Source organism: Sinocyclocheilus grahami, unplaced genomic scaffold (genome assembly GCF_001515645.1).
Source record: "Sinocyclocheilus grahami isolate Dianchi unplaced genomic scaffold, SAMN03320097.WGS_v1.1 scaffold537.1, whole genome shotgun sequence".
Taxonomy (NCBI): Eukaryota; Metazoa; Chordata; class Actinopteri; order Cypriniformes; family Cyprinidae; genus Sinocyclocheilus; species Sinocyclocheilus grahami.
In genome coordinates this window covers 652,736-677,466 of record NW_015505716.1, presented here as the reverse complement: position 1 = coordinate 677,466, position 24,731 = coordinate 652,736, and the positions used below count along the sequence as shown (strand labels likewise).

Below are 24,731 nucleotides of genomic sequence, written 5' to 3'. Positions count from 1 at the left end.
TTTTATTCTAGTAATATTAATATTTTTTTATGTCTCATACTGATATATTTTAGCAAATAATAATAATAATAATAAAATTGCGTATTTCATTTATTTTATTGCTGAGCAGATGAGTCCTTAGCCATCTTCAAGAATCGGCTAAAAACACATCTCTTCCATCTTTATTTGACCCTCTAACTCTAGCACTCTCTATTCTAATTCTATTCTTTAAAAAAATTAAAAAAATTGCCCATTTTAGACTTGCACTCCATTCATTTAATGAAATGAAAATTACCCCAATTTTACAGTCTCTGCACTGGCTACCTATTAAGTTCCGTATCAGTTACAAAATATTATTACTTGCCTATTAGGCCCTTAATGGGTTAGCTCCTGCATACCTAACTAGTCTTCTACCACGCTACAATCCATCACGCTCCCTAAGGTCGCAAAACGCTGGACTTTTGGTAGTACCTACGATAGCAAAGTCCACTAAAGGAGGTAGAGCTTTTTCGCATTTGGCTCTCAAACTCTGGAATAGCCTTCCTGATAACGCTCGGGGTTCAGACACTCTCTCTCTGTTTAAATCTCTTTGGCCAAGCATTCAAATAATGCATCTCATAATCTTTTACTGCAGTTATATCTGATCAAATGCACATTATTATTCTTTAGTTTGGGTTAAACAAATCAATTTTGCTTGGTTGGAACAGCAGCTACGCTAATTATGTCTCTATTTGTTTTTCTGTTTTTTGCCACGGGATTGACATCCAGTGGTAACTAGGATTTACACAAGCTTCAGTCTGGATCTAGAACACCTGAGAAGAGATGATGCAGCCCTTCAGAGGACCTCAGATGATGCCAACCCTGAAACAACTTACAGAACTACCACATTTTGCTATAAGTTGATTGCATCATATAATAATTGCTGTTAATAATGTTCATCGTCTGTTTGATTACGTCTTTAATTGATTTTTCCGTACATTTCTGCCATATGTACATTGACTGACAGTCACCACTGATAAGCTACCACTAAATATTGTAGAAACTCAATTTGCTGTAAAGTTGCTTTGCAATGATTTGTATCGTGAAAAGCGCTGTACAAATAAACTTGAATTGAATTGAATTTACTAACTGCTTGTTTTCTTCTCTAATCTTTAATTAAATTAAATCTTCTTCTCTAAAACTTAATTTGTTTTCTTTTTATTTATTATACAATTAATAAAAACAAAAAAAGGCCTCTAACACTAACTTGCTCTATTCTTTTTCTATTCTATCTGTTTTCATTTTATTAATTATATCATAAAAAAACCTTGCTACGTGTAAGGCATTAAGTTAACTGAGACTTGTTATAGCACTTGCGTATCATTGCTCTTTTGTTGATTTTGATTGCTTCCATTGTCCTCATTTGTAAGTCGCTTTGGATAAAAGCGTCTGCTAAATGACTAAATGCAAATGCATATATATATATGTATATATATGGAGAGAGAGAGAAGCTAATACTAAATATAAATTACTTATATTATCCTTGTCCTTTGTTCTTGTCTGCGACAAATCAGGACAGATTAGTGTTTACTCTACAAATGCTGTGTGTGTGTGTGTTCACCTGCATTTGGTGTCATCCGCTTGTGATCTGATGAGACAATTTCTCTCTGTTTATTGCAGGAGGAGTCAAGAGAGACAGATTTTTAGCATATATACAGTATATATATATAATAAAATTTATATATTTATATTTGTATAATAATTCATACAAATACACATCAACATTGTATATTTATATTTAAAATATATAATTTATAATAAATAATAAAAAGAAATCTTACTTCCATGTTTAAAGAATTTTTTAAAATACTAAACATCTAACTTCTAATTTTGTCTCTCTCTCTCTCCCTCCGTTTCTCTCCCTTTTCTCCATTAACTCATCCTCAGACTCATCTGTATGTATGTGTCAGAGTGTGTGGTATGAGTCACAGAGCTCTCCTTCATCAGAATGTTCTTCCAGGTCGTTCTTTTAAAGCAGATGCCCGCAGCCCATCACAGTGACAGAAAGGAGTCACTTTCAAAGACTCTTCTTTTGGAGGTGCTCTGAGGTGCCATCAATTCATTTCTCTCACACAGAGCCCCAAACTTACACACACACAAATTCTCTTAAACACACAGATAAAGTTGACGGCATGAGTCATGAGGCGGCACAGCAACACCTCATGTTGTCACCAACCTGTCGCTTCCATGAAAAAGAGACTATAAATCAGAAAGAGAGAGGAAATGAAAAGGGAAACAGACTACAAAGTGAAACTGGAAAGTGGAGAACGGCCAAATGGAGGACAAGGAGATGGAAAAAAGGTACTTATATAGGTACCTGCAGTAGGGCCCCAGGCCAATCTGTAGCCTGTGGCTCCAGGTACAGCGTTCCATGAAATAACAGCGCTGCTAGTGCTCACCGCAGACGCTCTCAGGGTCTGTACTGCACTGCTTTCCACTGAGACAAAGAGAGAGAGCATCAGCATCTTCATACGTGGAATGATTTATTGTATCTTTTCACACTCAGTCTGCACTATTTTTAATGTCTAGATGTTTTTAAGACACTGTGTTGAGTTAAATAACATATATTGAAACCCCGGTTCCATTGTGTTGGCTCCTTCTAGCTGTTTTGGAAAGCAAGCATGTGTCCTGTGTGAACGGCCCCTTATAGTTCACGTGTAGTACTCACATGTCTTAGCTTTGGCAGAGGTAACAGGCCCTTCAATGTCCACAAAGATGGGGTTGATAGTGATGGTGTACTCTGTGCCAGCATGCAGGCCCTGCACCATGTAGAAATTAAAGTTGTCTCCCAGGTTCACGTTTTCTATGTGTCCCTCTGCGGAAATATGAAAGTAGGGATATGTATAACATTTATGTTTTTAAATAGGCTGCATTTAATATTGAAGTAGCTCAGCGCTTGCTACCTGATGATGACCAGGTGAGTCTGTATCCTGTGGCGCCTCTAACAGACGACCAGCGGGCCTGAACTGTGTCTGTAGTGGCATTCTGCACCAGCAGTTTATCAACTGGGACCAGTTTCACTGCAACACACAGAGAAGGATAAGAGCAGCGTTCTAAAATAGGATGATAATGCATGATAAAAATAATAATAATTGTTTTACTAAAGTTGAACAGAAAATCGAAAAAATAAATAAATAAACAAAATGAATAAATACACAAAAGCATAAAAACACAAGAGAACGTTTTAGATTTTATATTAAAGATTTCTTCATGAAGATATGTGTTAGTCTGCCATCTGGTGGTTAAATAAGTAATACACACAATAATTCCATTATTATTATTATTATTATTATTATTATTATTATTATTATTAACAATAATTCTTTTAATAAATGGTCAAATTATTACAAAAACAAACAATATTAAAGATTTCTTCATGAAGATATGTGTTAGTCTGCCATCTGGTGGTTAAATAAGTAATACACACAATAATTCCATTATTATTATTATTATTATTATTATTATTATTATTATTATTATTAACAATAATTCTTTTAATAAATGGTCAAATTATTACAAAAACAAACAATAATAAACTATTTATTATTAATACTAATAATAAGTATTATTATTATTATTATTAAATGTATTATTATTATTATTATTATTACCAAATCATACAGTATTGATGCACAACATTAAACTTGTTTAATCAGTACATTTTTAACTCTCTCTCTCTCTCTCTCTCTCTCTCTCTATACATACATACATACATACATACATACATATATACAGTATATATATATATATATATATATACAGTATATGTGTGTGTGTGTGTGTCTATATATATATATATATATATATACATATATATATATATATATTACTGAAATTATAATATACATATGTGTGTATAATATGCTGTTTAATCAATAATGTTTTGTAAACAAAATATCAACAAAAAACCACTATCATGTGTATATAAAGTGGGCATGAAATAGGAAGTCTAAATAGGAGCTTTCTTTCTTCTTTTTTTTTGGACATGCACCATTGTACAAACCTTATTAGACTACCAAATTTAAGTACCTAATACCATGATGGTACAGAGACATGGTGATTATTCAGTGCTGTGGTACAGTACTTAAAGTTTCCGATGCCATCATTGTGGTACTGTATTAATTTTGAAGGGCAGAATTTGTACATGAGGCATCAGATTAAACTATACTATAAAAGGAACGAAACAGAAGACAGAAGACAGACTTACAAGTTTTCCCGGTGACAGATACAGTCTCACTGGGGCCCTCAGGATAGACAGCGTAGATCTCGACTGTGTACTCTTTGTCCTCTTCTAAAGTGTCAATCACATGAGAGGAGACGTCACCCGACAGTATCTGATCATAAATGAGGCTGGGTCTGTCCGCTGAGAACAAATTAAGGAATTTCTTAAAACAACATCTTTAAAATATCTCATATTCAGTTTCAGAGTGTGCGTTGATTTCTCACTTCTTGGAACGTAAATTTTATATTTATCCACTTTTCCAAGCAAAGGCGTCCATCCCAGGCGTAAAGAGAACAGTCCTTCTTCAATCACACGGAAGTTCGAAACCGGTGGCAGAACAGCTGAAAAGAAAGCATATGCACGCTAGGACACTGCATTTAGACAATGGGAAAGTTTGCGTACAAATAAATGAAAGATGTACATTTATCAGGCTTAGAGACATTTTTAGTGTGTAAATTTCAAAACGCACTGGTTTCTGTGGTAATAGTGGCAGATTCTCCAATGCGTCCGGGATAGATGGCATATAAAGTGAGGGAGTACTCAGTCTTAGGACTCAACCCGGTTACTGGAGTACTACTAATATCTCCCTTCAGATCAATCTGAGAGACGAAGAGAAAAGAATATATTCTGAACAAACCATACATGCACACTTGCAAATACACAGTAAACATATTAGCTTATTGCCACATAAAGAAAACTGGTCCATGTGCAGCCCTCCATCTGCTGTGCTCTGCTGCATGGGGTGTACATATGCACAGGTGACCGTGTCTCACCTGTCTCTGCTGTGCCGGGAGCAGATGGCCCTTTGGAGACACAGGGGTGATGAGCAGCCTGTAGCCGGTAACGTCTCCTGTGGCCTGACTCCAGGTCAGCTGCAGAGAGCTGTAACTCAGCTCGCTCACTTGCAGATCTTTAGGTCCTACTATCCTCTTCAGCACTACAGCAGACAGAACAGCACACAGGATAAGACAGAATTAGCTATTCACTGCTGCCTGATATATTATCAGACAATATTTTTGCACTTTTTGAATGCAAGCCATTTAAGTATCTGTGGAAATTATTTAAAAATGTGTAAAAACGACAGGTCACTTGGGTCACTCAGCCCACAAAATTAATGTTAAATAATGTATGTACACATTTAGGTTATTAATAGAAGCAATAACTCATGTTACTGTGCAATTTGATTTAACATTGTTGTATTTAAAACAATCAAACAAACAAAAAACTAACTAAATAATGACTAATTATGTGCATTTTACTGAAAATTAACCTGAGTAACACTTTACTTAAAGGCTTTATGTATAATGCATTATAAAGGTTTATTAAAGGGTAGAATGCATTATAATTATTCATAATGTGCATTGTAATACATTATATCTTGTTGTAAATAATTATAACCGAATTTAAAATGCATAGTGTAACAATGAATTGATAAGTGTTATAATGTATTAACTGTGTTACAATTATTCATGATATTGTACAATGCATTATATGGTGCTTTACAAGGCATAATTATTGCATTAAAACTACTTTTATAATGCATTATACATAAAGGCTTTAAGTAAAGTGTTACCTAAAACTGTTCACATAAATCTCCCATTTATTTTTATGGTATCTTCTGTAAAGCTTGTCTAAGGGAGCAAAAGTAGCCAAGGAGGTGAGAGTTTAGTGAAGCTGAACTGTAATGACTGCAACAAAAACCTTTGGCTACAATCAATCAATCAAGATAAGTTTCATTTTTCATTAGCAAAACTCATGGAGGTTTTACCAGGTGGCTTTTGCTTAACAGGCCGGGGAGGTTCAGAAGCAGTGAAGCACATGCGACGAGACAGTTTGGGCAGAAGTTTCTCCAGGAAGGAGAAATCTGGGCTGAGCAGTAGATGTTCCTCATGGGGTTCTGTGACCATTTTTCTCATCTCAGCTTGATTGGGGTTCCTCACCCCTGATAGACACACAGCACCAGTCAAAATAACACAGATTCTACACAGTTTGACATCATAATTCTTACATATTATGGAATCAGGGCACGTTGCAGGTCAAACTCGAACCTTCATCATCCATATGAGCACCACTACTATTCATTAACCACTATGTCACAACTCCAACGTGACTTTATTTTAAAATTGTCATAACATGGAGGCCATGTGTGTGTGTGTGTGTGCATAGAAATGACCCTCATGTGTCTCAGGCCTGCTGAAGTGTTATCAGACAGTGTATCAGCTGTAAAGTGATGATGTGAGAACATCACGGCATGTCACCCTGCTGTACATGTGTCTCAAAGATGTGTCAAACGGCCTGATATATTCATGTCTCTCTGGGAAAACTGATTAGAAAGGCAGGACACGGTGTCAGCGTGTGTGTGTGTTGAAGGGGGGGCAAAGAGGAATGGGCTTGATGAAAAATTACAGCAATTAGTCAGCCACCGGGTAATGAGCCATAATTATTTCAGCACTCTGGGCGTCAAAACAGAAAGAGCGTGAAAAAAGTCAAGGAAACAAGGCTGACACACACAAACATACACTTGTTTTATGTCTTGCCTTGTTCACCAATATTACCATTCACTGTAAATCACTGCACTATAGTTACTCTGAGCTACAAGTCAAAACACGAGAGAGTGCAAACAGACGCGTCATGCCCATTCAAACTACAACACAAACACTTAATAGAAAGTTTTCAACTCTTAATAGAAAGTTTTCAACTCACCCACAGCAAAGAGGGAAATCCCACTATCTGTTACAGCTTTAGCTGGACCGTCTACCGGATCATCTGATTGGCCATTAGTGATCAGAACAGCAATCTGAGCCCCCCCCCCCAAATAGAGAAAAACATAAAGTGATGCTTTAGTGATCCCAACATGCAAAAGGGTGAATCTCACACTCAAATATGAGCTTAATTGTAGTTAAAATTGTCACAATGCAAAAAATGTTAATGGTCATTAAAAATTAGCTTTATTTTTGTCTAATATCTTAATACTGGAGGGAAAAAACTACATTTAATGAACTGGACATATCAACTACAGAAATACAAAGCTACTTTTAGCGTAAACGGAAAAAACTAATAAAACTGGGTCAAACGTGAAGATACCCCGGCTTTTTTTTTTTTTTTATCAAATCTTGCAAAATTCAAAGATGTACAGAAATATATTAAAGGGTAAATCTCAAGAAGCCTGTCGAGAAAGTCCAACTTGTATTTAACCTTAATGGAAAAAGGTTGTACTTAATTTTACAGTGCTTACAGTGTACTTACACAGCAACTGTTATATGATGATGGAACTACATGGACTTAACATGGGTTAAGGTTAGGTTTGGAGTCAGTTATTATAGTAAGTACATTGCACATAAATGTAGAACAGGACTGTAAAATAAAATGTTAACAGGAAAAAAACTAATTATATTTTGCTTATAGAAAATGAGGCCTACATTTATAGTAGGAACATTACATTTTTGCATTGTGACATTTTCAGGACGATCAGGCATTTTTTTCCACTCCAATTTTAGTCACAAAAATGCATCAACACATACTTTTACTATTCCTATTATTTTCAACAATGATTCTCATTACTGTAATATATTACCATAATGCATTACAGTAATCTGAGAGGTGAAATATGCTTCTATGTCATGAAAAATATAATTTATTGAAAACAACAACATTATTGTCTTTATGCAGATTTTTTTGCTTTTGATTTTTGGTGTGAAATATGACTGGGACTTTTCCTTGTCAGCTTTCATGAAATCCACCCAAAAGTGTGCATTTTTGTTAAAGGACTCAATCTGCCATTAAGAGCATCACGCTGATACTGATGCCCTTGAAAGCACACAGCATGAATTATCATCTCATTGCATACATAATTCCCCGACCGCAGCAGATCCAAACCTGCAAAGTCGCTTACATTCACAAATGAGTATTCTGAAAAGGAAACATCTCCTGGGTCACCTAAAGTTCACCAGCATTCGTCGCGCTGCGTCTGGGTTCATCTTTATGCACTCTACACTAGCATGCCATTACAGTGTATGTATGTGATGAGAGTTTTAATAAAAGGTGAAATCTCTGCAGTTCATTATAAACGCCCGCTCATTTCTCCACACCAGGTGCTCTACAGCAAGACCAGCAGCTGCGGTTTGGAATCCTAATCAAGCCCTAAATTAGGATGGGTGGGACACTGCGGTGTGCACTGCAGCGCAGGACGTGATGTCCTGACAGAATCAATAGAGTGATTGCAGGTGCAGCTCTTTGAGATATATAATTAGAAGGTTGTTCTGTGTATATGTGACAGGATGTTTCATTTGGAAATGTAGCATTTAAATACTTTGCTGCAGTTTTAATCATGTGCAGATATCACTGAGATTCAGTATTGAGGTGCGAATGAGGTGCAAATAAAACAGTACAAGATGTGACCATGACAAGCAGCATGACTTTGTCATTTGATTGGTTTACATTCATGCATCGTCATGCTAGGTGCACTCTTTATTGGCATCTATGCTTCCATGAAGAACCTTTAACATCCATTAAATCTTTCTATTCAACAAAGGGCTCTTTATAGAGTCTTAACACTAAAGGTTCTTTATTGGCATCTATAGTTTCATGAAAAACCTTAACATCCATGGAACCTTTCCAATCCACAAAAGGTTCTTTATGGTGGAAAAATGTTCTTCAGACTACTGAAATGTTCTCCACACTAAGAAAAAAAAGGTTCTTTTAGGAACTGTTCACTGAAAGGTTCTTTAGAGAAACAAAATGGTTCTTCTATATGGCATGGCATTTCCTTTTGGAACTTTCATTTTTTAAGAGTATAGTTGGAAAAGGCTCTTTAGATTTAAAAAATGTTCTTTACATTAAATCCTTTTAAGAACAGTTCACTGATAGGTTCTTTGGGGAACCACTGTGAAAAAGCTCCCTTTTGGAACCTTTATTTTTAAGTGCGTAGCCCTGACCACTTCCAAATGTCCTTGGTTCACAATCCTGATCCTCATAACTGTATGGTATTGGCTGTGATTGTGTCATATCGTGCAGCAAATTGTGGTCAGTGTGGACCAGGGACGTGCACAGACATTTTGAGGGTTAGGGGCTCAAGTAGAAAAAAGGGCACTTCTCATATTTATTTATTTATTTATTTATTTTCTAATCAAACCGTTAAATATATTAGGGGTGTGCGATATTACCAAAAATATATCTCAATATTTTCTGGGACTTTATTGATAACAATAATTAGATGATATTTTGCTGAGTGTGTTATTGTGCTGATATCTTAAGGACTGCCGTGGACAGCGGACTCCTAAAATTTTTGATATTCTTCATATTCTGTGTGGTGATCAGTTCACAGCAGTGATAGAAATTAATCTTTTCAAATAAGTTTAAATAGATTTTTACCTTTTAAATGAAATCAGTATTGACAAAATCCATCTTTGCAATGAAGAGAAAACACAGAAGCTGCATTAGAAGGGGCATTTAGATGCATTTACACACTGTTTAATAAAGGACATGAATGTATTTAACCTGCAGTTACAAATGCATTCATACTGTTTTGATATTTTAAACATAAAACGTTGAATACTGATATTTGAAATTATAAAAAAAAAATGAAAAGATACTTTAAATGTGAAATTAAAACCGCCAGTAGGTGGCAGCAAGTCAATGTTAATAAGTGAGTCATTGCGACTGAACCGAATCATTTAAACGGTTGATTCATTCAGGAACGAAACACTGTCATGTTGCTCAGGATGCCAATTGGAATTATATTTGTTGGCGAAATACAGCAAAAACAGTCAATATTGTGTCTAAAATGTAAGTATCTTATTATTAAATTCTTGTTTACTGAACTACTGTATAAAATCAATATCACATTTGTAATCATGCTGCTTTTTGGTGGAAAAAACGTCAGTCTTCGCATGATACTGATTAACTATATGAAATTATATAAATATATACATTTCTGCCCCCATATCTTGAATTTTGTGATCATTCTAAATGCATTTTAATAAACTGAATCATGCAGTGAACTGAATCATGTAGCTCTCATGAGTCATGGATGTTAGCAAGACAAATTAACTATATTTGCCTTTTGGGTAATTAGCTGTAAATTCGAGGCACGATAGCTTTTAGTCTTTTGTTCTTCACCACTCACTTCCACACCAAGACAAACACAACTGGAAAGGGAGGGAGGGCTTCACTTGGTCCTCACTGCAGAACACAAGATCCAGGGGTCGAGGTTGGATCCAGAACTCCTCCCACCTTACATATACCTAAACCTACCTGTCTCCACCCCCTGATCCCTAAACCCACCCATCTCCAGCCCTAAACCTACCATCTCCACCCCCTAGATGTGGATCCAACCCCGCTCCCTGGATCTTTGTTCTGCAGTGAGGGGCTACTGGCTCTGCCTGATGCGCATGTGCCGATCAATGTGTGCTACAAGTCGAAACTTGACAGTCTCTACATTTCCCGACCCGACCTGATGTTTGGATTTTTTATTAGTTTGACAGGGAAAGCTGTGCGCAAACAGAAATACACACACACGCGCACATATAGCTACATATATTCATTTATCAAAAAAAGAAGACACTCCCCAGAAAAAAAGGCACTTTCTCTCGAGGAAGAAAAAGGGCAGGTGCTCAAGCCCCCTTTTATGTCTATGTGTGCACGTGCCTGGTGTGGACAAACTGATTGTTGTGTCAAGGCACTTAACATTTTGAGTAAATATGCAATGTCGTATAAAAGTCATTTTAAAATCTCTGTTGTGCCTCTAACATGGGTTTTGTTGTGTGTGAACTTGTCTTTTTTTATTTATGAAGCACTTATAATGCAGCATATATGGTCCTTTTCTCTCGCAGTTGGGTTAGGCATGAAAAAGGTGTTTTGAAGTGATTATGATTGAAGTGTCACACCTTTGGGGCATTGTCTCTGATGATAGAAGGACTGAACACAGACTCGACAAGGAATTCCAATGCCAAGCCGGTGCGGCTGTTGCCTCCCTCATATGGCACCTCCTCCACTGCTCTCAGCACTTCCTCCAGAGTCGAATAATCCGTCAGAGCTATACGCATCCTAAACAAGGACACAGCCAGATGCATAGAATATTCAAGCAGTCAATTTGTGCTTACTGAGGTCAGGAATATACACATTATATATTATAGTGTTTATTCTCTCATAATCATTTTCACAGCAGAAATCGTCTCTCTGTTGTGCAAACACTAACCCGCCTCAGTATGTATACTGACCTGGGCAAGTCTGAATAGACAGTCACTCCAAAGCGAATGCCTTCCTGTCCAGCCACACTTCCCTGGAAGGCTCGGATGATGTCCGCTATGAACTCTTTGATCTGCTGGAAGCTGGTCGGACCCACTGACCAGGAATCATCCACCAGGAACACAATATCAGCAGGCATGGCAGTACGACATACTGAAAAGAAAAAAAAGAGAATGGCTTTATAAATGAAATTGTTTTAATAAGATGGTTAATATTTAATATTGAGAAAGTTAGGCATACTTCAGGGGGATTGGACACATACACACCACAGAAACCTGATTTGTTTTGAAAGCAAGATGGATTTCAGTATTATAAATCATAGAAGATAAACATAATAGGGGTATTTCATTCGTGCAATAAAAAGCCTTGTCTATTACAAGTCATATATTTTTTATTGACTTTATTTATGTTAAATTAGAGAATTCTTCTTCCAGGGCTCATACATAAAATGAACATTAAATAAATTTAATGATTTATTAATTAGTTTGAATTAATATAATTCAATTTTATTTATTTTTGAATTTATATAATTATTGATAGGTAACCTTTTAAATATTGATTAACTATAATATGCCAATTAAAAATATACAACTGATAATATCCCGCACATTTTGAGTATAGTAATGAAAAAATATGAAAATATTATGGTAACATTTTACAATAAGGTTCTACTTGTTAACATTAGGTAATTACATTAGTCAACATGAAATAACAATGAAAATACTTCCAAAGTATTTATTAATCTTAGTTCATGTTAATTTCAACATTTACTAATACATTATCAAAATTAGTATCTGTTAATATTATTTAGGCTAATGGACCTGAGCCAACATGTAACAATGAACATTGTTCATTTTTTACATTAAATTTTTTTACTAACGTTACACTGTCACAAATGTATTGCACATTGTTAGTTATTAGTACATTGTTATTGCATTAATTAAAGTGTTATCACAATTATTTAAATTATACTACTCTCAAAAATCAATCAAATGTGAATTTTCCTGATTGTATTTTAGTTATGCTTAGTATAAAATTAAATTGAATTTTTGCATCATATTTCAATAAAATTCAGGAACTGAACTGACTTGACATTCTTAGTTCAATTTTGAATCATATTTTTGAAGGGCGCATCCTCATCTTGTTCACACCCAGCAACAATGTGTTTGGCCACCGTTAGATGGCAGTGTAGACTCAGAGAAAATACAGATTTTAAGAGCTTGTAAATTTATGCCAAGTGACCTGCACTTTAGAAAGCACATTAAACAGGAATAGCAGCTAAAGGCTCAGATCAGAAGAGAAGTCCAGTCATCTAGTGCTTGTTATGGTTTCATATGACCTACAATTTCAGGATGTTTTCTGAGCTTCTTTTCTGGTAGTGTGCATCCTTAAACTGTATCCAAATATTCATTTTTTTCTGTCTTTGATTGGTGCAGATGTGGCCTTGGTCATGAGGTGATTGCACAATCACTGTGAAACTTGTAATGGCTGGCACTAAGTGGACTGCAGATGTCCTCTGAATCAGATAACTCTCCAAAGATGAGCTGTTTTAGGCAGGAGCTAATCAGTACTAGATTAGACTTAATAGCAGCGGACAATGTACAGCCAGATCTCACAGATGAGAGAACATCGTTTCACACACCCACACCTAAAATAAACAAAACTGAAGACAACAAGTACATCCCGAGCTTTTCAACGCCTCTAACTCACTCTCAGAAGAATGCTTTGAAATTTTCTTGTTTCCCCCCCAACCACCACAAGATGACAGACGCTATTATAAAATCAGAACTCAATAGAGCTCTGGAAACAAAAGTATATGCATTAAACGACACAATGTTGTTGATCATCTGGCAGGAACTACATAAAAAGTTCAGTCTCATTTCCGGGAAAGGTTGCTGCACAGAGTTGGGAAAATCTGTGCCACCCACAGCAGAAGGGAACAAACACTGCAGGCTTTAATGATTGATCACTCATATACAGCATTCTAAAAGAGAAAACTGCTTTCATGCAATAGGGAAGTTCATCAAAAGTAAACTTTAACGGTTCAGTGAGGATACTCTCTGCAGGCAGCGCTGAGGGTCTAGAGGCATTCTATTTAAATCAATGTGATGAACGTGTTAAGTCAAAAGTAATCTAAAAGTAGTCTGACTATATTACCTAAAACTGACTACAATGTTTTGTCATGTAAGTAACAGACTACAATTTACAAGTAATCTCCCAGCACTGGCTCCTGGACAGTGTGTGGTGCTACTTGGATTCAGGTCTGGGGAATGTGAGGACCAGTCGATGGCATCAATCCGGCCACATGAAGCTGGGCATTGTCATGCAGGAACCCAAGGCCCACTGCACCAGCGTAAGGTCTGACAGCAGCTCTGAGGATTTCATCCCGGTACCTAACAGCAATAAGGTTACCGTTGGCTAGCTAGTTTTGATGTTCACTGGCAAATGCCAATTGAGCTGCATGGTCCTGGGTTGTGAGCACAGGTCCCACTACAGGACGTCAGGCCATCATGCTACCCTTATGGAGCCTATATCTGACAGTTTGGACAGAAACATGCACACCAGCAGCCTGCTGGAGGTCATTTTTTGAGGACTCTTGCACTCCACTCTGGTGCTCCTCCTGTTCCTCCTCAAACAAATGAGCAGATACCAGTCCTGCTGCTGGGACGTTTCTCTTCTATAGCCCTGTCCAGCTCTTCTTGTGTAACAAACCATCTCCCAGTATCTCCTCCATGCTCTTGAGACTGTGCTGGAAGACACCTAAATCTCCTTGCATCAGCATGTATGAAAGTACCATCCTGGAGAAGCTGGACTACCTGTGCAACCTAATTGGGTTGCAGGTACTGCCTTATGCTACAAGCAGTGAGAACGACCCTAACACAATATACAAAACTAGGGACAAAACAGTCAGGAAGGATAAGGAGAGAGCAGTTGTCTGTCACCACCACTTGCAAAACCATTCCCTTTTTGGGGGGTTTTCTTGCCGTCGCCTCTCCAGCACACCTGTTGGTGAACCAAAGCACCAAAGTAGGTGCTAGTACTACTGCAAGTACTACTGGAAAGTAGGTGAAACTGATTCACAATCACTTATGCTTCCTAATTGGAAATCTCCCCCATACCCTTAAAGGGGTCATGAACTGCCTTTTTTATTTTGTACTGTTCTCTGAGGTCCACTTACAATGTCATCAAGATTTTTACATAAAAAAACCTCATAATTTAGAAGTAATAAGCTATTTTCTGTCCTGTTTTGACCCCCCAATCAGAACGCTCCGTTTGAATAGGCGTAGCGGATTGTAGACTCAGAAAAACGCCCACTGCTATGACTGACTAATAATTGAGTGTTTGACAGCCTACATCCTTCACAGATGGATGCTGCTGTCATTTAGGATAAAAACGCATAAATACTCAGTACATATCAAACGATCTGTAATGACAGACAAAGCAATTGTGATCACGTAATAAAAACAGTTACTTGCACTTGCGACATCATAGGCACAGCATCATCTTTTAGTTTTAATATTTCTAAAATGAAGTGAACAAAGGACCAAGTCTGGAACCTCATTTAAAAAAAAGTTAATCAAATAAAGTTAATCGTTTGGTGTCTGCGTAGACCTGTGTTTGCCACTCTTGTCATTTACCTACTATGTGCACAAATCGGTGGGTGGGGCTAAACAGGCAGTGATGTAGAAGCAGGTGTTGATCATTTTCTGCGGAGGCAGTGTTTAGTCACACTATTACGTCATAAAGTGGCAAATTCCACAACCTATCGTTTTGGCAGACGGCTTCAATATAAGCTGTTTTTAGACTAACGAGAAAGTTTTGATGTTTTTATAGCGCAATGACCTCTTATTTATCAAAAGATCAAGGAAATTTAGATTTCTCAGTTCATGACCCCTTGAAATCGGGCACTGCCATTTGTAGTGGTGTACAAAACCATAGTGGACATTATCAAGTGCAAACGTTCAATCCCATAATGCACCTCAATAACGAGTGTGCAACAGATGTGCACTCAACTGCTAGATAATACCCATAATGCACTGTGAGGGATTCCCACGTCGCACCAGAAGATGACGCCTCTAGCTGAATAAGCGAATTATTCAGTCTAAGAGCATTATTTATTATCATAATTTTTTAACTGATAGTGATAACTTCAACCCACAAAAGAGCCACAATGCAGCACTGCCATGTCAGGACAGACTCATCATCGTATACAGCACAATAAACAGATCATCTTCAGTTTGACTTTCTAGATACATCTCATCCGCAGTCACAGACCGTGCAGTTATGTGCGTAGAGGATTACACTAAAATCATCTGCTGCTAGATTAAAATCATCAGCCTGTGAAGATGATGTGGTTTAACATGATACAACTTAAAAGAGCTCAGTTCAGTGCTGACTCATAAAGTCAGTGAAGAAATAAGGTTATTAAGCAAACATTTACTTAATTTTAAAGCATCTGGCAGGCCATTACCATGACAACAATGCCTTGACAGCAATGAAAAGTGGCTGCCTGTGTATTTACAGTTATAAGGGTTGATTACCGGGGTTAGATGACTCGTGCTTTTACAGTACATTTAACAGGATTTCGACATAAAGCAGGTGTGATGCTGAAAGAGTACAAGGACGTGACCTTGGAAAATACATTCTTTCCATTTCATAGTCAAGTGTCTGTCACTGCAAACAGCAATTTTGAAGAGGTGTGGAAAATTACAGTGTTTCAGGGCATTAGAGCCTCAGTCAGTAATTGGTCCTGACAGACTGCTCTAAAACCATCCTGCGTGAATTCAATATGTTTCACATTCTCGCTCTTTCCCACTCTGTCTGCCTCTCTCTCCCTCACACACACAGTTCAAGGTGAAACATAAACACGCACACACTGATTTCTTTGCAGACGGATCTGTGGTGATGGAAATCAGAGAGGGGTACAGTGATTTATCTGAAAAGGCTCAAACCAAAGGTATCAAGCTGCAGGAGGTGTGCAGATGGCCCGCAGACAGAACCTGCTGACTCAGCAGGACACATGTGGAAAGAACTCTGTGTCCACTTCAACTCCACCTGTACAGTCTCTTCAGGTGTGCAGACAGACGAGGACTGACACACATGGACATGACTGAAGACGGACTTCCCTATTGCGAAACTTCATGCAACATAAGAAATTTGTAAGGGTGTGGGGATTCATCAAAGACATTTATATTTTTGGGGGCTTTTTCCCGGACAAAAATAGTACAGAGTGACAGCAGTAAAAGTCAAATAAAATAAAATGATTTGAAAAGATAAGCACTGACATGGAAGTAACTGATTAATTATTCAATTCATAAAATAAATTAATAAAATAGAATAAAATAAAATAAAAAATGAAAAACGTCAATAGAGAAAAATCTGATTAATAATTAATAATAATTCAACTAATAAAATAAAAACAAATTGAAAAAATAAAATGCTCTAACACTGAAGTAACTGATTAATTATTCAAGTAATAAATAAAAATAAAATAAAATATAATTAGCCAAAAAGCACTGACATTAGTAAATAATTGATTATTCTGTAAATTATTCAACTAATAAAACAAATTGAATAAAATACAAATATAAAAAAATAAAAATATGCATCTACAAATACATAACTACATATAAAAGTAAAAAATAAAATAAAGGGGGCTTTTTCTGGACAAAAATGGTACAGAGTGACATCAGTAAAAGTAAAATAAAATAAAATGAAAATTGAATTAGATACGCACTGACATGGAAGTAACTGATGAATTATTCAGCTAATAAAATAAAATAAAACAAAATAATTGAATAGATAAAAAGCTAATTAGTGATTAATTATTCAACTAATAAATAAAATAAAATAAAATAATTTGGTGTTTCTGTTGTCTAACTTCAGCATACGTATCTGTCTGGTCCAACTTATTAACTAGGATCTAGCATATCAACTTATCTATATATCATTTTAAAAATAATTGATATGAAATTCTGGAGTAAAAATGTCTTAAATGCTAGTCAAATCAAGAACTAAAGAAAAAAGAAGGAATTTACAACATGATTTACATATACATTTTTTTCTTCTTGGAAGTTTTCCTTCTTTTTCACTTTTAACTCGCATCCTAACACAAAAGGTTGTATATCATTGTGTCTACTGAGATTAACTCAATTTTAGTTGCTCACCAAATTTTACCCGCATTTAGTGCTTGGCAAGTGTTCATTTTGCCTGCAAACTTTTCAGAGTGTGATTGATTGAAGGGCGGTATATTGGCAGTTCACTGGGGACTGAAGAGGCCCTATCGCATGTAGATAAAGCATGAGTCAGCAGTCTACCTTCAGCCTCTGCAGTGGCGCTTTGATAGAAGAGAGAAAGGGACAAGAGGAAGATCCACATGCCGCAATATCCCATTCTCTCTCTCTCTCGTCCTCCGACTCTCTCTTACGTTCCCTGTCCTCCCCCTCTTATCTCTCTGCCGGCAGATCCTCTTCTTTGGACTGATGTCCTGAGACGGGCTTGTTCTCCACTTTATTTAGCTGCTATGCTCTCTCCCTTTTATCTGTAAAACAGAGGAAGAGAGATCGGTATCGTCATACATATGCATATACACACATTCAGAATAATTGTTTTGATCTATTCTGTTAGCTGAGTATGAATCTTCACTGAAAATCGCCTGTATAATCCGGCACATTTATCCTGTCAGATATGGCTGCGCAGGCCTTCTGAGCGCCGGTTAAGAAATGAATAGCACTTAGATAGAGACAGGTATTATTCAAATAAAAGATAATTGTTTAAGGTTAAGAAAGTTCGGTACTGCACAATGAAGTTCTACCACGTTTTTTCCTCTCAGTGTGTCACATATTTAAATTTAACAGAGGAATCTTCTGTACAATAATAATGAATAGTTAAGCTTAAAATGATAATCCAGAATTGGATGGTTTTCTTTCTTTTGTTGAACACATAAAGAGATGCTTAAGAGACTGCTTTTTTCCATATCATGAAAGTGGATAGAAACCTCAGGTTGTCAAGGTCCCAAAAACAAATTGAAACATATTTGAATATGCAGATATAAACTGAATTACAGGCTTACTTACGCTACCGTTCAAATGTTTGTGGTCGGTAAGATTTTTAATACTTTTATTCAGCAAGGGTACATTTAATTGATCAAAAGTGACGGTAAATGCATTTTTAATGTTACAAAACATTTCTATATCAAATAAACAATGAGCTCTAGAAGGAACATGTGAGACTGAAGACTGGAGTAATGGCTGTTGAAAATACAGCTTTGCCATCAGGAATATTTGAAAATATAATAAAATAATATTTCACAATATGACTATTTTCATTGTATTTAAAACACATAAATACAGTCTTGGTGAGCATAAGAGATCAATAAAACGATAAAAAAAAACTGTAAAAAAATACACTTTCAATGTTTGGAAAAGAGCAGCCTAAACATTCTGCTTAACATCTCTTTTGTGTTCTATGGAACGAAGTAAGTCAAACAAGTTTGGAACAAGTAAATAATGACAGATTTTTCATTTTTTGGTCAGCTGTCCCTTTAAGAGGAAACCAGTAATCACTTTTAAATCACTATAAAGCTTGGAGGAATACAGCAATACATTTGTAATGCTTTTATTTTGCCTCAGGTTCAAAATGTTTAAAAATGTATAAGATACTGCATGAAACATCTGCTGAAAACACAAGCTGGCTGTCATCATTTGTAATATTTTGGATGCTGATTTTCAGCATGGGATTCTACTTCAACAGGCTTTCAACTAGCTTAACTAGCAATACTTCCTTGCTTGACCAGCTTCACCAGTTAGGTTTTACTGCTAAGTTTGCTTAGTTGGATTTTTGCCAGAGTTTTTAATTATTTAAAAAAACATGTCTGGTTCCATATGTAGGTTATGATAAGGCCTCCTATGTGTTATTTATGCAAACTGTGGACTGTGATTGGAAACCACCTTAAGCATCTAGGGAACAGCATTAATAAAACTGGAAAAATTTGATATATTTATCGATGCATCTTCACATATTGGTGTGACCACAAAATGTCTAACAATACAATGACAGTGACTCGCCACTTTGAGCAGGTTATATCACACAACATAGTTAACATTGAGGTCAGAGTATCACAACAAACCTGACCTTTGTGAAAGACACCAAGTGTGTAGTTCAACTTAACAGGCTCAGACTGCTCATTGATATTCATGTCTGTGTGTGGTCCAGAGCGTAAGGTGAGAACTGCAGTGAAAATACTGATCCTGTCATTCAATACAGTCATTCTGAGTCAAGAATTCCAGAACAGAACTACCTTCAGGACAGAAGGTTCCAGAATTTTTGGTTTCCCCTCAAGGACACCAATTCTTTGACGTAACTTGTCCAAGAATCCTTTTGTCTAAAATTATCTTATCTGAAAGGAAAATGAGGTCTTTACCAGTGTATCAAGAAATGGCAAATTCTGTCATAATTTGGAAGTAGTCACACAAAAGCACCTTGTAATTGTGACTTTATATCTCAGAACTCCAAAATGATTGTTCACAGATTACTATATCTCAGGAACTGTGACTATATTTCTTGAAAATGTGGCTTTATATCATACAATCCTACAAAAGCTTACAATGTGTTATAATTGTTACTTAATTTCTCATGATTATGACTTTATATCTTACAATGTAACTTCATATATCATACTGTGACTTTGTAACAACTGTGTCTTAATATCTCACAATATGACTTTTTAAGTCAGCTTAATGTCTCAGAATTGTGATTTAATATCTCATAATGTGACTGTCATAACTGTGACTTCAAATCTCACAATGCGATTCTTGTGATTGTGACTGTCACAATAGCAAATGCATTTCTTTTGATTGACTATATCACAATTGCAACATTTCTTGTGATTAGTATCTCACAATGTGATTTTGTCATAATTCATAGTGTGACTCTGTCATAATCATGACTTTATATCTCACTTTGTGATTGTCATAATTGAGACTATTTCTTGTGAATGTGGCTTTATATGTCACAATAGCAACTTTATTTCTTCAGAATGTGACTATCACAGTTACGACTTTATTTCTCGTGATTAATATCATACAAAGTGACTTAACATGCCATAATTCTGACTTAATATCTTATAATGTGACTATAGATCATAATTGTGAATTAATATCTCACATTGTCTTTTTATGTGATCATTTTCATTTAATATCTCACAATATGACTTTATCCCCCGGTTTCACAGACAAGGCTTGAGCCTAGTCCCAGACTAAAATGTAAGTCTGAGCTGTTTTAACTGAAATAAACTTGCACTGACTGATCTTAAAATATATCAGTGCCTTTGTTTTGTCTCAAGACAAAGTAATGTTATTTTCTAAGGCACGTTTATAAAAATTACTTTAATATCCAAATGTAACTATGGCCTAATCCTGGCTTAGTCTAAGCCCTGTCTGTGAAACCAGGTCATTATGTTACAATTATGACTTAAGTTACTGTGATTGTGTTATAATGAATAACTGTGACTTTTCATATTTCTGACTTAATATCACACACCTTGTCACTTTATATGCAATAATTGTGATTTAATATCTCATAATGTCACTTTACATGTCACAATTACTTTATTTCTAGTGATTGTGACAAGACATATCTCACAATGTGACCGACTGAATACATAACTGAAAACAAAATCTCCAAATTTCTGAGAAGCTTTAATTATGGCAAAATCTCTTCATCCTTTGAAATCACAACTAATTCCAAACTGTGAAAGCTCTTCAAGCTAAATCCAGAAGTGTCAGACAGGTGAACAGCTTTCTAGCCAAATAAACGCTGTCATTCCAAATACTGCGCTAACTAACTACACACCATACGGAATCAATGATCTTGCACAGAGTCGCTGCGGCTTTGTCAGGTTACATCTGTGGGGAATATTACAACTACAGAGTCTCTGTTCAGCCAACAGACAGCACTGTCAAGCTGTGCAGAAACCACAGCCATGCTAATGCAATGCTTTACTGCACAACTGCCACTTCTAATGTGCAGGAACGAGTCTGACAGTCCACAAAATTAATGCAGCTGCAAGGGTTCGATGACTTTAACTAACTTCTCATGGGTGCACATGGGAGTCCATAAAGCATTTTTACATAGTGCTAAAACTTTTTATTATGATCACGGACACTTCCATGCAGGTCAGATACCCTCAGCATACAAAATTAGTGGAGAAGGCATGTTTTCCTATCAGATGCAATGGAACACAGCCAGATTTTTCATCAAGAAACTTCAGAGCCATGAGCTCGACACATACCATTCAAACTCAGTCCTGTTTGAGCATGTAACCTCAAGCACTTCTGTACCGCAGTCAGTTTACATGACTTTTCATAGACTCCGGTACTCTGGACGGGGCAGATAAGACTTTTTGAATTGCTGCACTTTGGAGTCCGCCGTCTGATTGTGCGATTTATGAATGAATCTGATTGAACAAGCGATAATTCGCATCAACGTACAGACAGGAAGGTGCTACCGCCGTGACTCCAGGGATATTTTTCTGACGCCTGCTGCACAGCAACTTGCATTCAGCAAAGTCATGCAGCAGAGAATGTAATCTCACGAGCGCAGGCTGACCGGAGAGGTGAGCGTTGTGCACTTTGAAGGATTATAAAGGTACAGGAGCCGACCCAAGCCCCTTTTTGCTCTCTCTACAAACCCTGCTGTTTGTTAGTCATTTATGAACACGGCCACTTCGCAGAAGATTATGTCTGCAGCTCTAAATTAAGTGTTACACACACACTGGGGTGAAAAACATTTCTTAAAAGCGTCCAAAAACACACTAGTGCACACACAGAGATGGCAATTGTTGTAGTCCATGAATACGCTAATAGTGAATGCACTAAATCAAACATGAACACAAAGTTCAAAAGCGGCCATTCATGGGATAAGCCAGAAATTTTTAAATGTTGCTTCAGCGAAGAAAGATTTTAAGATAGTGGGAGGAACGTCCTCACAAAACATCTATTGTAGTACAAATATCCAAATGCATGCTCCCAATATTCGCTCGCTCACTATAATAGCTGGAAGGAACGCTGTTTGTGGAGGCTTATCAGCTGCAGGAAGAGGCAGGCCGCCAGCGTGCAGTAATGAAGTGACTTTATGCGGTTCATTTATGACATTATGACTAAATCTGGAGTGCCGCTCGACTTCGAGGGGCGTGCAAAAGCCTGTGCATGGAGGAAAAAGCTATCAGACTGGAGACATCACCAACACACTCTACCAACTGGTTCAAGGCTTTTTAGTTGCATTAGCGGGGCTATTGAAGCCGTCAGATGCAGCGGTAAATGGAGTGGAACGGCATACGGTGGATGGAGTCTCTGATTTTGTTCTACAATTACCTAAACAAACAATGCATTAAACAAATAAATGAATTTGGGTCAAATCATGCTAGCTTTGATCAGTAGATGTTTGAGAAAATGAACATTAAAAGAGCACTTACAGTAGTGGTTCTCAACTGAAGGGTCATGACCCCAAAATGGTCTGTTCTGATTGGTTTGCGGTTAGTAGGGGAAAACAATGTTAAATGCTAATGCTACAATGCAAATATAATTAGGATAGCAACATAAATAGACATAGAAAACATTTCCTACATTGTTGTTGACATCAAAAGTCATGCGTTCTCTACAAACTCTACAATATTTTAGAGTCAGTTCATATGTTGCTTGGTTGAAGCCAAATTAGACAGATGCCAACTTGGACAGGTTGCTTGGCATTGCTTCATCCTGAAAACTCATGAACAAAACAACACAAGGTAAAAGAAAATAGTAAAAACTGAATCTAGGTTTGGTACTGTGTTAAATCGCCACCTGACATCCAAGAATGTCTGGATCATGAAGTAAAACTAGTTGAGAACCACTCTGAGAAAATGGCCCACATCCAGAGTGCACCAAAAAGAGAAAACGAACAAGAGAAACTTGGCAGAGAGCTAGATAGATATACTGCTTTCTGCATTGTGAGGCATTGGGCTGAAAAGTTCGTCTCGAAACCTTCACTCACCTTTCCAACTGTACCCTGCACCATGGTCCTCCTCTCAAATGCAAAACGGCTGCCTGCTTGAAACAGACCCAGTCTGCTGGCGATCCATTAGGTAATAATCCAATCCAAGAACAGGTTATGGGACTCCACACACTGTAGCGCAACGTCCCAGGACGAGGAGTGTGAGAATCCAAGACGGCCTAGAAAGAGACCTGTAAGAGGGTGTGTGAGAGAAAGAGAGAGTGAATGAATGAAGCAAATACCTCTGAAGGAGAAAGTTTAGGGGGTGTGGAAGAGCTACAACAGGTTGGCTCACAGTTACGGCAAGAAGATGGATTGAGAGAGAGAGAGAGAGTGAAACGGAGAGGAAAAGTAAGAAGAAAGAGAGAGAGCAGCAACTGAGAAGACATTACATATGTCTCTCTATAATTATACTATATATTTTATATATAAAATGTACATTCATTTCATATACATTTTTTAAGGAAAATTATGCAGCCACTAAGAGGACATTGTGATGGAGATATTTCAGCACTTTTGCACTTGATTTCCAAACGTTTGGGTTCTGTCGTGAAAGTATTGCATTCCCACGTCAACCTTTTTACTCTTGCAAACATTTGCAAAACTATTGTGTTGCGTTCTCTTACAAAATCACTGACATATTGTTTTTTGTTTCTCCCACCTTTATTATTTCTATTGCAAACGTTTTGTGAGCAAACACAAGTTTAGTGGGGGAACCCAAACGTTTTGTAAAAGAATGCAAAAGCATTGAAATACATTTTTCTCTTATCATGTTCCTTTAGGGGCTTTTTTTTCTGAATTTGTTGAAAATGTTTTATATGAAGAATATGCATGGTAATTGACTTTTAGTCCTTTAGAGTTTGACTTTAACATTAATATGCTTTGAGATCTTGCACAATTGCTTGCATTTTTTTGGGCAACTAAGGTCACCTGAGTGGCAGCATGACATGACAATCATACAGCAAATAATTACTTACATCACTGCAATTCCAAAAATTACTGAACAAGGTACAGACAATCCTCAAACCTCGAAGTCAAATCAAAAGCAATTTTGTTTGGATCTGTAATCTCTGGGGACAAAATTAGACACTTTGGAAAGTCTCTTGAAATTATTGCTGATGTGAGACCTCCCAAACATGACTTTTGAAAAGCTGCAGCAGAAGTTGGGGTCAAAAAGGTGGACTTATTCCACAGAGAACATATAGCACCAGGGTTT

At 36.8% G+C, this 24,731-nt stretch overlaps 1 protein-coding gene across 1 annotated transcript in view; it reads right to left on the bottom strand.

Annotated features, from left to right (window-relative positions):
* The window catches only part of LOC107555540 (collagen alpha-1(VII) chain-like), a 61,079-nt gene extending 37,328 nt beyond the window's left edge, over nt 1-23,751 (bottom strand). Inside the window, exons 1-13 of the mRNA XM_016238364.1 lie at nt 23,516-23,751; nt 17,803-18,026; nt 11,458-11,638; nt 11,125-11,284; nt 6,944-7,037; nt 6,009-6,182; nt 5,014-5,177; nt 4,710-4,839; nt 4,465-4,581; nt 4,226-4,381; nt 2,922-3,038; nt 2,687-2,833; nt 2,336-2,455 (exon numbers count right to left, since the gene is read on the bottom strand). Of these exons, the coding sequence (XP_016093850.1) occupies nt 2,336-2,455; nt 2,687-2,833; nt 2,922-3,038; nt 4,226-4,381; nt 4,465-4,581; nt 4,710-4,839; nt 5,014-5,177; nt 6,009-6,182; nt 6,944-7,037; nt 11,125-11,284; nt 11,458-11,638; nt 17,803-17,878 (1,636 nt within the window). The 5' untranslated portion in view covers nt 17,879-18,026; nt 23,516-23,751. The remainder of the gene's footprint in view (nt 1-2,335; nt 2,456-2,686; nt 2,834-2,921; nt 3,039-4,225; nt 4,382-4,464; nt 4,582-4,709; nt 4,840-5,013; nt 5,178-6,008; nt 6,183-6,943; nt 7,038-11,124; nt 11,285-11,457; nt 11,639-17,802; nt 18,027-23,515) is intronic.
* Nucleotides 23,752-24,731: the final 980 nt, after the last annotated feature.